At 31.1% G+C, this 13,969-nt stretch overlaps 1 protein-coding gene across 1 annotated transcript; it reads right to left on the reverse strand.

Annotated features, from left to right (window-relative positions):
* Positions 1-8,668: 8,668 nt before the first annotated feature.
* Positions 8,669-9,514, reverse strand: LOC110019328 (ethylene-responsive transcription factor ESR2-like). The gene has a single exon (XM_020716958.1). The coding sequence runs from the start codon at positions 9,512-9,514 to the stop codon at positions 8,669-8,671; it is 846 nt and encodes a 281-aa protein (XP_020572617.1).
* Between the last annotated feature and the right edge of the window lie 4,455 nt (positions 9,515-13,969).

Raw genomic sequence — 13,969 nt, forward strand, 5'->3', positions numbered from 1 at the left:
TGTTGGAATGAAGAAACTTTTAGGAAATGACAAAGGCTAAAAACACAACTTATGGAAGAAGCTTCACTCTTATTTAACACCTTAACTTGGCTTGATACAAACTCAAAGACTCCACCCCTATTTATACTAGTGGCACCTCCTAAATTAATGACTAAGATTGTGCCACCACAATTACAATCCAATGGTTACAAATAATTCCACACCTACCACACAATAATTCAACACCTACCACACCTACCACACCTACTACACAATAATTTCATACCTACCACATATTCTAGAATAAGCTTATAGAAATTAAGCTTTATTTAAACAACTAAAACAAGTTTATATTTCAACAGGGTGGTCATTAAGCAGGGCTTCTTGTTGAAGACCGATGTCAACTACTCTGGAACTAGACTATTTCTTTCGCACATTAGGTATGTCCAGGGTGGAGGACACTGGATTCACTCGCATGAGTCTGGTCAGAAAGATTCTTTAGGAGCTGATCTACCCTTATTCGTCAGGGAAGTTTTATCCTCCCGGTAAGCGAGAGCCGGCAGGTTAGGCGTTCAGTCTCATATCATCGTTGGAGGGCCCCATGATGCCTTGTCACTTCTTCTGCAGACTGCGAGATATCTTTGAGATTCATGTTGTAATACGCGGCACACACACAAATATATTATATATATATATGCTCATGTATGCAATTTAGATGCTCTCCGACTCGTTAATTCACATAATGTTATCGTTGTTAGCCAACCATATCAACAATTTGCCTAGTGCTTTTTGTCATTTTCCTCTCTTTAAAAGCCAAAACTTTTAGAAAAAATACAGGAGCAAAGACTTAGAACCATAATGCCAAGACTTTGTACAATTCCTAAGTTGGTCTCCATAAAACCTATTTAGCAAAGGCATGAATGTGTATAACACTTAAATAAAGTGAACAATTGCATTTTTAATTTGCTTCAAAAACGACAAAATCTATATTGGAATCCAAGACCCATGACTTCCCCACTGTTTTGTGAACTTTGATGCAATGTATATATGCTCCCTTCGATCAACTGGAGGTTTTTTGAAAAGGAGTTGGTGTTGAGACCCACCACAAGGAAAAATACAAATTGCTCTTGAGAAAAGCCATCTTGTACAGTACAATTTTGATGATTATTAAAGTTAAAAATAATTGAAGTACTAGCTTAAGCTTAATTATATAGCATTGTCGGCCTACTATTGCTGTTGTTAAAAGGGAAGGAGGGTAGTATAGCAATGAAAAAACAGGAAAATTTTGTTCATAAAGAGCTATATTTAAGTAGGGATGGGGACAAAGATCATATAAGGAATATCTTGTAGGGTTTGTATGCAAAATTTATCAAAAAATGGCATTTTAATCTCTATTAAAGTTTATTTTTTTTTCATATTTTTTCACTTTTTAATCTATCAAAAAATGGCATTTTAATCTCTATTAAAGTTTCTTTTTTTTATATTTTTTCACGTTTTAATCTCTTTTATGGCTTTTTTTTTATCAAGAAAAAAATTATAAACAAAGCTTTATCAATGTTCAAGGACTTGCTTTCCTAAACTATATTTTAATATTGATGAAATATTGATATATTCTTATGCATATATGCAGACTTAATAATTATTTCATAAGAGATTGAATCTATCAAAGAGGTTTGAAAAATAAAACATGACAAGATATTGAATCTAAAAGTGCATTTGGGGCGGCGGTATGGTGGTGGTGCGGTGCCGCACTGTAGTTTTTGTTGTTTGTCAAAACTACGTTTTGTCTACTTTTTCAAAATGTCGTAACTGAAAACTGCATTTTGCCATCAGACTTGGCTAAGTGCAGTAGCTTCTAGAAAGTTGTGGTCTAAATTTTTTCTTAAAAAAATTATAATAGCCACCACATCTTTTTGAAGAACAATTTCTTTTATAGCAGTTTCATAGTTGCTTCATCAAACTGCTACAGTTACCTAAAACACACCCTAAATGAATGCATGTGCAGCATCACCGCCAAAAACTGAGATTTAACTAAGCCATCCTAAATTAAATTAAAAATTAAAATCAAGATCAGACCTGCATCCAAATTTTTCTCAGTTGGAGATTTGATGGAATGAATTAAAATTTGAAAGGGACACTGCTCCCTTGTCACCAAATTCGAATGAAGCAAGCTAATGGTGACCACTTGGTCCACAAATTTAATATAAGTAGCACAATAACCAAAGCACATGCATTTAGTCCACAGTCCACAGAGACTACAGACTACCTACATAGGTAGGTCACCCGGGATTCTGGGGATGTTCATATCCTACTTTGACTCATGGTTTCACGATAAGGAGGAAAAAAGAATTGAGTGATTGCCCACCATTTCGTGAGGTGATTAATTTAGTAAACTGTCTGAGATTTAATGGAGGAAAAAGGCTAAAATGGTGGGGTTAGGTCACAAAAAGCAGGCCAAAATGCTGAAGTTTACACGTACATTGGGTTTGACTGAGCTAGGACCCACGTGGGTTAGCTCACATGCATCTGGTTCCTTTAAAGATATTTAATTGTTTGTTGAATTTTGATTTTTTATGTCATGTTGAGGTAAGCAAAATCTATTAGTTAGTTTGGTTGGCAAGTCTGGTTGCTTGTGACTTTCTTTTGGAATTTGGTGAATGATGATATATGAAATATATCATATCATCATGATGTCTCAAGTTTTATTTGAGTTCATAATAATATTTATGGTTTGATTGTGAATTAGTCATTTGATTAGTTCATTCTAAATTCAAAATCATTTTCATGTAGCATTGATCAAAATTGGCTCGTAAAATAGTCAACCAATTTGATTTTTGAAGAACTATCTAGTGCTAATAACGGTCAATTTTTTTTTTTTTATTTTGATCGGATGGCGAGAAATAAATATTTTGATTAAAAATAGAAAAAAATAATAAAATTATCATATCTTAAGATTTTGATTTAGAACCATAATAAAAAAATTAAAAAAAAACCTTGAATTAGAATATCATAAATTAAACATATGAAAATATTATTAATGTATCATTATTATATCAATTTTATATCATTTAAACCAACCTAAAAATTTTAAATATTTATTACATGATCCAATAAAAGTTCAATCCTATTTGAAATATTGAGCCTTATGCCTTGTATTTTTTCGCTTCAGTCTCCAGTTTGATTTTCAAAAAACCATGTTAATAGTAGATATATAAGCAACTAATTTCAGTTAGTTATATTTTTTTTGCACAATGAATAATATAATAATATGCTTATAAATATTTTTTTATTTAATAAGAAATCATAGCCTCAAGAATTCAAGTGTTTATACGTACCATTTTAGATAAATCTATAATACTAAACTTAGTTATTGGGAATATGGAAGGACTAGATTGGTTAAATATGTTGGAAGGTAGGGAGTGCAATAGCAAGCCCAAGTTTAAATTTAGATTAAGCACTTCATATTCTTCAAGGCATGAGAGATTGCAAAAAGGACCAAAAGTTGATAAAGTTACTTCATCTGAGGTCCAATATATCCGAACAAGAATGAAAAAAAAAAAAAAATATTTGAGAAGGTTCGGTGGAGATGCTAATTTGGTGGTCATAACATAATATATTTTTTGATTGAAACTGTGATGGATTAAAAATGATTCATGCAACCTTGTGTATTTTGGAAGTATGTTGTTAATTTTACTAATGTAATGATAATAGGAGGTGCCTTCAAAATTTTTGTGAGAAGGGTGCATGTGGTGTTAGAAAAAGGCGTGCATTAAAACTATAAAATACTTAAATCATAAGTAAATGAGATAAATCATAAAATAAATACAAATTAAAAAGATTACGTGTTATAAAATAAAATGCAAAATTTATATGATTTAGCTTAAATACATCTATATTCATAAAGAGAAGATCTTATTCAGTGACAAAGAATACAAAATAAAAGATCTTATATGATTTAGCTTAAATACATCTATATTCATAATACAAGATGTTATTCAAAGAATTTGCTCAATAAAGAAAAAATAAATATTAAGACATTCTTAGATGAAAAAGAAATAACTTAGGAGCTAGCTATAGTAAAAGATAGATGATTAGATAACTACTAAATAATAGTCTAATTTTGAAGTTCCATATAAATGCATATTTGATTTGCATGTCAACTATACTATGAACTCCTATAAACAAACTTATTATGATTTACTTCACTTTTTTCTCCTCATACCCCTTTCTTTCTATTCACAATTCCTTCTCAAAACATCCCAATACAAATCTACCTATTTTAGGCAAAATCATGTAACATATTTTCTATTGTTCACTAAAGAAGCTTATTACATGTGTCACAATATAATTCATAAATGGAAATTAAAAAAACACCTATCAAATTAAATTTCAATATTATTTCAAAATTTGATATAAGAAACTTGATTTATGCCGCATCATGTGATTTAAGCATAGATTTTGAGTACTTGATCAATCTTGCTATTAAATTAATATTACAGGACCTAAGGCTCTTTTATGACTTTTCAACTCTAAATCACACATCATAAGCTTTCAAAACTTCAATAGGCCCAATATTATGCCATTTTAAAATGCTTAATTTTTTTAAGCTAATTATCTATTTGAGATTTAAATTATGCAAATGTTTACCTCCAAAATGATCCATTGTCTATGATAGAATGAACTTAAACCTTAATTGTGCAATAGCTCAGGCTTATGCAGCCTCCCTTTGTATGCTTTTTGGTTTCACCGAAACACATAGGCTGCCTTCAAAGCTATTATAATAAAATGATAATTAGTGCTGAAATTCTTATAATATATTTAGGCATAGTAAGTCATAGGTTGCCTTCAAAGCTATATGCTATATCTTAACTAACTCATTTAATCATAATATCCATTGGCTTGAAAAAATTAGTCCTAAATCATGTAGTTGAGATAAACTTCACTTGGAAAATTAATAAAATTTTGTACCTTTACGACACTTTAAAATAAATAAATATATATTCTTTGTGCCTTGAAAGAGTGAAGCCATCGGAGAATTAATGAGAATGGGTCACCTTTAGAGATAAAAGGTGAACTCTTTATATGTATTTAATAGGAGATAATGTAATACATGCATATTCCCTGTTTCTTAATACTTAATAGAAGAGTGGATTGTATTATCTCAGAAGATAAATGACATCAGTGGTGTGTGTGTGTGCCGGGGTGGGGTGGGGGGAGAGGGGGGGTGGGGGGAGGGAATGAAACGTGCGCGCTCCTAAGAAGACCTAAGTTGGATCCTTACGGGGACGACTAACACTTATGGAGAATGATACTTCCAAATACCACCCTTTTATATCTGTGTGTGTGCCCACCTGCGTGTGTGGAGTAAGCTACCTTTTACTTCTGGAAGTGATATACTACCTATTCTTTAATGTACTTAAATGGCACATATGTATTCATCTATCACTTATTAAACTCATGAGGGGTGTATGCCTTTTAGCTCTAAAAAAAGTTAACATATTATTTCCCCAAATGCATCTGTTAAAGATAATAGAATTTTAATGATTATGTCGGAGAATTATGTCTATCTCCATCTTTTATAATAGTCATCTCATAACTTAATTATCTTTTATTCACTTTATTTGCAAATGTGAATACTGATCTTTTTATCGTGTCATATATATTTCTTTTTTAAAAAGTGGGTATTCGATAACTCAATTTTTTGCTTACATTAGTCACACTTTAGTGGATAATGTTTCACATAACTTTTTTATAAAATTAAAGTAGTTAATATTTTAAAACTCTTTATTTTTTCTATCGCCGCTTATTTTAGTTTTGTGTTAGTGCAAGTTTTTCCTTATTACTAGTTTTGTAGACTTAATCAAAGATGTAGGTTTAAACATTTTTGCATGGTGACACTATGAGTATGTTATGGGTGTACATTTCCTTTATTGTTCACTCGTGTATCTTAGCATTTAATTTGATTACAACAAGTCTTATGTGATGCTATATAAAAATTTTCAAAGTAGTTGTTTAAAGGATTTTTTTAGAAGTAATCACAAAGATAATCAAGATAGTTTTTAATGTTAAATAGGTGTAATTGTTTCATTTGTTATATGGAGGTTGAGAACCAAGTGGTTTATTACAATAAAGATAATCGTAGTGGATAACTATAACTTATGAAGATTGCAAGGATATAAATTTTATTGTAAAGTTTTCAATGCAATCAATTGAATAAGATTACTATGAAGATTCAAAGATGATGATGATCATATCAATAAAATTGATAAAAAAAACTTAAATTTATGTTTCAGAAGTAACAAAAATATTTTATGATTTCTAAGAGTTCCTTTGCATTATTTCTTCTTAAATTTCCTTAAATTCTTATCTAATAAAATTTAAAAAATAGTTTAAACATTTTTATTTTGTTATCATGACCAATTTTTTTTCATATTCATGAGCTTGAGTATTAATGCCCATAATAAACTTACTTCATTTAAAATTATTCACTATTTAATACATTTACATATTTAATAATTCTGTCATTAATTACTCCAATAAGGAAATGAGAATAATTATATAAGAACCCAATTAATTTTAATTATATATATATATTGTGTTTTGTCAAATTTAATTGAATTTATAGGTATATTATTTAGTTGATAAATTGTCAAAAAATGATTTTTTTTAATTAATCATGTTCAATGTACACTAATGAAGCTATTAATAGCATAATTATTTTGTATAGTCAAACTTCAACCTCAATTTCATCGTCACTAAATCCCATATTCTCTTAATTCAAAATCAAATATAACTTTTATACATTACCTTATATATTTCAAACTTTTTAATATAATAGAGAAATTGTAAAATTGGCATTAGATCCTTTTTGCAAAATTTTCTATAATAATTGTTGGCCTACACTAGGTTTAGCAAACACCTATTAAGATTTTAGTTAATTAAAGTGAGGCATATATAAAACTACAACTACCATCATATTATGCCACCATCAAATAGCCAATGGGCATAGGAGATGCTTAGCTTATACTTTAAAATTTCCAAAAATACTTTATAGGTGTTAAGTATTCATCTAAATCAATTCTTTTGAGCTTTTCATAATTTATATTGCCTTTAATATTTTAGAAAACTTGTAGTTTTGCCTGTTTAGAATTTTTTATTGTGCAATCACAATCAAAATTTTGAGATTTTGTAAGATAGGTGAAAGTGTCTAATTCTCCTTCAAAATTAAATAAAATATTGGCTAAATACTTTCTTATAGAAGAAATATAAGGAGGTGGGGGATTATTATAATATAATTATATGAAACTTTTCTAAGTTGGAAATATGTTTACTAAATAGATGGAAAAAGATAATTTCTCCATGAAAATCTTTTCATTATACTATTTAGGTTGAAAACTAAAATCATTTTTATGCTCATTTTAGATAAAATGATGTAATTAGTGCTTTATATTTTCTCATTCCTTACATAATATAAAAGAAAATTTGAAAATTAAGCTATTAAAGACAAAAGATAATTTTTTTATTAAAAAATAAAAAATTACAAAATTTGTGCTTTTCATAAAAATATAAAAAATTAGCTGCCTATGTTTCTCCCATAAATGCCTCAGAACAAATATAATTTGGCCAGAGAGAAAACTAATATTCCCAGAGCAAAAGATAGGAAAGTAAATAGCAATAGAAAAACTATATAATAGAGAAGAAAAGGCATAGCAAAAGGAGTGATACATTTTGGTCTCTACCAACGTCATTAAAGCTCCTATAAAGTGAGAATTTTGCATTGTTTCTTCTTATTCTACATAAACTATATAATAGAGAAGAAAAGGCATAGCAAAAGAAGAAGTGATACATTTTGGTCTCTACCAACGTAATTAAAGCTCCTATAAAGCAAGGAGAATTTTGCATTGTTTCATCTTATTCTACATCTAGGGCTGTCAATTTGGCTCGTTGTTTGTGAACAGCTCGTGTTCGGCTTGTTAAGAAAAATTATATAACTTTTTATATAACAATATATTACATATATTATTTATATAATAATATATTATATATATTTATATCTAAGTTTAAATCATAACACCTCAGGTGGCAATGTGGTTAGTGTCTTCTTTTGTATATATTTGATCCAGGTTCGAATCTCACACTTTAAATCTATTGTTCTCAATTTTAGTTTAACGAACCAATTTCGAGCCGAACACGAGCCGAACACGAACACGAATATTTAAATCGAGCCGAACACGAACACACTGTTCAGGAGCCTTATTCGAACACGAGCTATTTCGAACGAGCCGAACACGAGCCAAGCCTGAGCTCGTTCAAGCTCGGCTCGTTTACAGCCCTATCTACATCCATGAATTATATAAATTCCAGGGTCAAATTTTAATATCAACTCAATACACAAGTGATAAAAAATGCACTCCTTATCTTGTTAGTTATACATTTATACTTCAAGAGAATTTAAACATAAATATACACACACATCCAAATATAAAACTATTTTAAAATATTTAAACCATCACTCCAACATAATAAAGCTGCAATACATCCTCAAAGAATACCAAAACAATAATAAGCACTGTTGTAACAAACCACTACAGGATGTCCTATTCCATCCTTAACTACCATCTACTATTACATCAAAACACTACTATTTTAACACTACTTTCAAAAACATAAAAGTCATGCAAAGCTACACTCATAAAAAAAGTGGACAGTAATCATAATCAAACACATCATCAGTCCAACACCAATTCTCCATCAAAGCTGCTTCTGAACCAGCCCGAACCTGACCATTCATGGCTGTCTGACTTGGACTCAGCTCCCACAAAGGCTCTTCCATCAAACAACCTAAATCATGATTTCCTTCCTCCACTTTACTGACAACCCTAGAGAAATCATCAGAAGGAACAACTTCACTTGGTGGTGAGAAATCAAGTACCTCAGTGTTGAGTCCACAAGACTTGGAGGTAGCACATCTAAGAGAGCTTTCAGTTACAATACTGCTGAGGTCACCAGACTTTGTATCACCATAGAATTCAAACTCACAAGGGAAGTCATCACTTGTTTGGTTAGATGGTAAGGGAAGTGGAAGTGGATGTGGAGATGTGAGATTGGGTGATGAAGTTGATGATGAAGCTAGGGTTAGGGTTTGGTTGGATGAAAGAGGGAAGGAGGAGATGGAGGAAAGTTCGGGATAGATGAAGTTTGTTCTAGCTTGAGCTCCTTTTAAGGAGATTGCAGCTTTGTCATAAGCTAAAGCTGCTTCAAAAGCTGTATCAAATGTGCCAAGCCAATGTCTTTCCTTTGTTGCAGGGTCTCTTATTTCTGCTGCATATCTTCCCCATGGCCTTCTTCTCACTCCAAGAAACCTACCTGGCTCTGTTATCCTTCTTCTCCCTCTTTTTTCAGTTGTTGGAAGATTAGAAGAGATGTGATGGATGTAGGGATGGTTAAGGAGGGGAATGCCATTTTGAGTTGGAGCCAAAGTTTGTTCTGAGGGTTGTTGGGTTCTTCTTTTTAGGGTTTGAGAGTTAAAGAACATGTTGAAGTATGCAACAGAGCTAGACTATTGTTTGTTTGTTTGTGTGATGTTTAGGTTTGGTGGGGATGAAAGGAGAAGGAATGGAGGAGTTGGGTTGATTTAAAGTGTGTGGATATGTGGAGAAGGGGAAGTGGAAGGAGAGAATTGATGGGATGTTTATGGTACATGTACTTATTGATGGACAAGCCTACACATACTGTATCATTCTATCTTCTTCTCTTTCCTTTTGCTTGCTAGCTTGTTTTAGTAGTCAGGTTTCGCTGCTGTGAATGATTAAAGCACTGTCCATTGGCTGCAGGTGCGGGAGATTGTATAAGTTTCTTTTGTCTTGATGTCTCAACGGTTTATAGATTTTTAAATAAGTTCATGAAATAATTGTGTAATCAGTGTCTGCGGAATTCTTAATCACCTTTCCATTAAGAAACGCGGGAGATTGTATAAGTTTCTTTTGTCTTGATGTCACAACGGTTTATAGATTCTTAAATAAGTTCATAAAATAATGGTGTAATCAGTGTCTGAGGAATTCTTAATCACCTTTCCATTAAGAAACAAATGAAGAAGAAGAAGAAAGATTATAAGTCAATTAATATTTTTTTCATTTAACTTAATTTCATGATAAAATTGGATCTAAAACAGTTTGTTTCCATCTTTTGTTGCTCTTTGAGCTATAAAATTACTAAAATATTTAGCACCGTGAATTTGATCATCCGCAACGGGGGAAATATTTCTATATGGAATACATGCGCGTACTCTAATAACCCTGCAATACCCCTATATTAACCCTTGAATAACACTGAAATAGAACCCGCGAATGTTATTGAGAGGTTATTGGGGTTATATGTTGTTGGAATTAGTGCCTCAATAACCTATCAATAAACCCCTATTAACCTCGAAGCGGAGGTTATTGAGAGGTAATTACGCATGTAGAGCTGCGTGCGTGTTCCATATGGAAATATTTCTCCTGCAACAAACTTCTAAAACACATATTTTGCATGAAGAGGAGTTCATTAATTTTAAAAGTGCACTTACTATGGAACTTTTATAACTCTATGGTGTTTTTCATCTTGCCATACATTCTACATTAATACAACTAGACATGGAGAAAGACCTATGTAACAAAAATTGGATCAATTTAATAATAATTTCATGAAGTCATCATAACATATCATACATGAAAATGTTTTGAAACTTTTTCCATGGAATGAATACCAAATCTTCTTTGCTTTTATGATATACATGGTTAAAATAGAATTAACAATTGTTCCTTTGGTTAATTTTGCAAAGACTTTGGAAAAGAGTAATTGGATTGCAAAAACAAGAAATAAGATAAACATCTTTGGTTCTCCAAATTACAAAATTATTGAACAACTTTATTTTAAACTTCGAAGTCATGAATCTCAGACTTGTGATCAAATATCAATTTGTTGTAATGGAGACATGAAAAGACATGAAGGGAAAGCTTCTCTAAGTTCATGGGTTATGAAGCAAAATTATACAGATAAAAGTGAAAAAAATAGCACAAATGATATTTATTATATGTGGTTCGACTTGAATATTTGTTGCATCTATATATGAGAGGAGAAATACTTTAATCAAATGAAAAACGAAGAAGAACACACACACATATGTCTCAAAAATCTTAAACCGATGTACACATAAAGCATAAGCTCTGCAACTAATCACATGATCAAATTTATCTATCATGAAATATTTTACTCCCTACATAGATGAATTCTCCAAAACTCTCCAATAAAATGAAGAGTAATAGGAGTATGACAACAAAGTACTTGGTCATGATTATTACTTAGCAAAGTCCATGTTCTCATGACATTTTGTTAGCTTAATCTTTTATGTTATAAAAATGTAACAAATGACAAATAGTCCTATTTAAAATGTTACATCAACGTTTAGTTTGAGGAATTTTGATCAAAGGATCATTTGAGATATTATAATAATGAATTAGTATCCCACTCGTAATAAGATGGTGGTTGAAAAATGACATATCATGTGATTGTTAGATCAAAATATATGATTATTTTTTCAAATTATGAGAAAAATTAAATTTTATCTTAACTCAAATAAGTTTGACAATTATTTTATTATACAAAAATACTTAAATTGAAATTTTTATACCAATATCATATAAATTTGAGAAATTGTTCATCTAATTTGAACATTAGTCTAATACTTTCTGAGGGCTGAGTTTGGCAAGAGAGATGATAGAGAAGAGGTCTGAGTTAGAAATCAAGCTGCCCCCAAGAGAAAGAAAATGTTTTTTTTTCTGTATTTTCTTTACATGAAATAATTTAAAAATAAATAAATAATAAATATCTTTTGTAATTTTTATTTCTTCTTAAAAATAAATTAAAAAAGATGCCAAATAGGTCTTTAAAAAGTGTATTTCTATATAATTCTAGTTCTTCATGGTGAAACTTTTTTTGTGGTGTTGCTCCATAGTTTTTTTCCTTTTCTCAATTTTTTTTTTCATGTAAATCTTGGTGTACTTTTATAAGAATTATTTTGATGTGATTCTATTCAAAAATTTATTCTGAATTTCTCGAATTGGTGTTTTCCTATTCTATGTTGTAATTTTGATTTGAATTTGATTGATATCCTTAGTTTTATTTTCATCACAACAAGTGGGAGCAATGATCGATGAAGTGAGATATTAAGTGGAGAAGTTCAATAGATCAAACTTCATGTTTTGGAGGATGCAAGTATAGGATTTATTGTATAAAAAATTATATTTGCCACTACAATGGATCACTAAGCAGTCATAATTGTTGATTATGTAGGATGAGAAGTGCTAGATCGAATGACCCTAAGTTTGATCCATTTTTCACTCAACTTGTTTGTTGTATTCAATAAAGTGAATGAGAAAATCAAGGTGGATCTTACGGCGGCACTGACAAAGATGTATAAAAAATCTTATGCTTCAAATAGAAATTTATTAATGAAGCGGTTATTCAACATGAAGATGGTAAAAGACAATTTAGTGGTTGAACACTTGAATAAGTTCAACACTATAACTAGGCAATTGTGTTTTGTGGGGATCAAATTTGGTGATTAGATCAGGGCACTATTAATTAGAGCCATGAATTTAGCTCGAAGATCTTCAATCTCTTGAAGATTGATTCAAATTTTAGCTCGGATCAAGATCGGATCGAAATAAACAAGTCGAGGTACGAGCCAAAATTTTGGAATAAATTCTTTTCGAGCCGATTTTGAGCTAACTCCGGCTAGGCACAAAATAAGATCATTGACAACATGTGACTGTGAATTTAGTGAATTTAGCTTGAAGATCGTTAATCGCTCAAAAATCGTTAATTGCTCAAAAATTGATTTGAATTTTGGCTTAGATCGATATCATATCGAAATAAAGGAGCTGAGTTACAAGCCAAAATTTTGGATTAAATTTTTTTTTTGGAGCCAAACTTTAGCCGACTTTAGTTCGGCTCAAAATCAGATCATTAATAGCCTTACTATTAATTATGCCTTCATTGTCGGACAGCTGGGATGGTTTGGTCATGGCAGTGAGTAACTTTTCTTGGAATATGAAGTTGAACTTCAATGACATATCATGGGGTTACAACTAAATGAAGAAGTTCACAAAAAGACAGAGAAGAAATGTGGACAGAAATATGGTTACAACTAAATGAAGAAGTTCACAAAAAGACAGTGAATGGTGAATATTTAAGTTCTACATTGAATGTTGAAATAGGAGAAGAAATGTGGACAGAAATACGATAAAAGACAGATTTAAGTCTAGAAGAAGAAAGTTCATGTCAAGTAGAGGAAATGACATAAGAATTCTAAAGCTATGGAAAGAAAGAGCATTTTAAGAATGACCGCAAAGCTCTAAAAACGATTGGTGGTAGAGGCCAAGAAAAGATTCTTTCTATAAGTGTCTCCACTAGCAAAATCCAAAAGGCTCACAGGTGTTATTCATAGTTAGTACGAAATCTTGGATAATGGATTTCGACACCTCTTTTCATACATGCCACAATAAGAGGGGTTTAAAAATTACACTCAAAGTGATATAGAGAATATTTATTTAGGAAACCGTAAGGCCTCCATTATAGTAGGAAAGGGCGATGTGCATATCGAGTTGTCAAATGAAATAGTGTGGAAGCTTGCTAAAGTTAGACATATTCCGAATTTGAAAAGAAATATGATCTCTGTGAGCCATCTGACAAAGTGAAGCTAGTATGTCATTACTTTCATAGGTGAGTCGTACAAGGTGACCAAAGAGTAGTGGTTCATTTTGATATTCATCAAGTTGTAAGTAGCTTAAGAAAAAATAAATAAATAAAACATATTCTTTGAAGCCGTTGCGGCTAGGGCTGTCAAATGGCTCGTTGATCGCGGACAGCTCGTGTTCGGCTCGTTAAGAAGCTCGTGTTCGGGTCGTTAACTTCGTTCGATAAGTTACCGAGCCGAAGACGAACAAATATG

This window comes from Phalaenopsis equestris, unplaced genomic scaffold, assembly GCF_001263595.1.
Source record: "Phalaenopsis equestris unplaced genomic scaffold, ASM126359v1 Scaffold000002, whole genome shotgun sequence".
Taxonomy (NCBI): domain Eukaryota; kingdom Viridiplantae; phylum Streptophyta; class Magnoliopsida; order Asparagales; family Orchidaceae; genus Phalaenopsis; species Phalaenopsis equestris.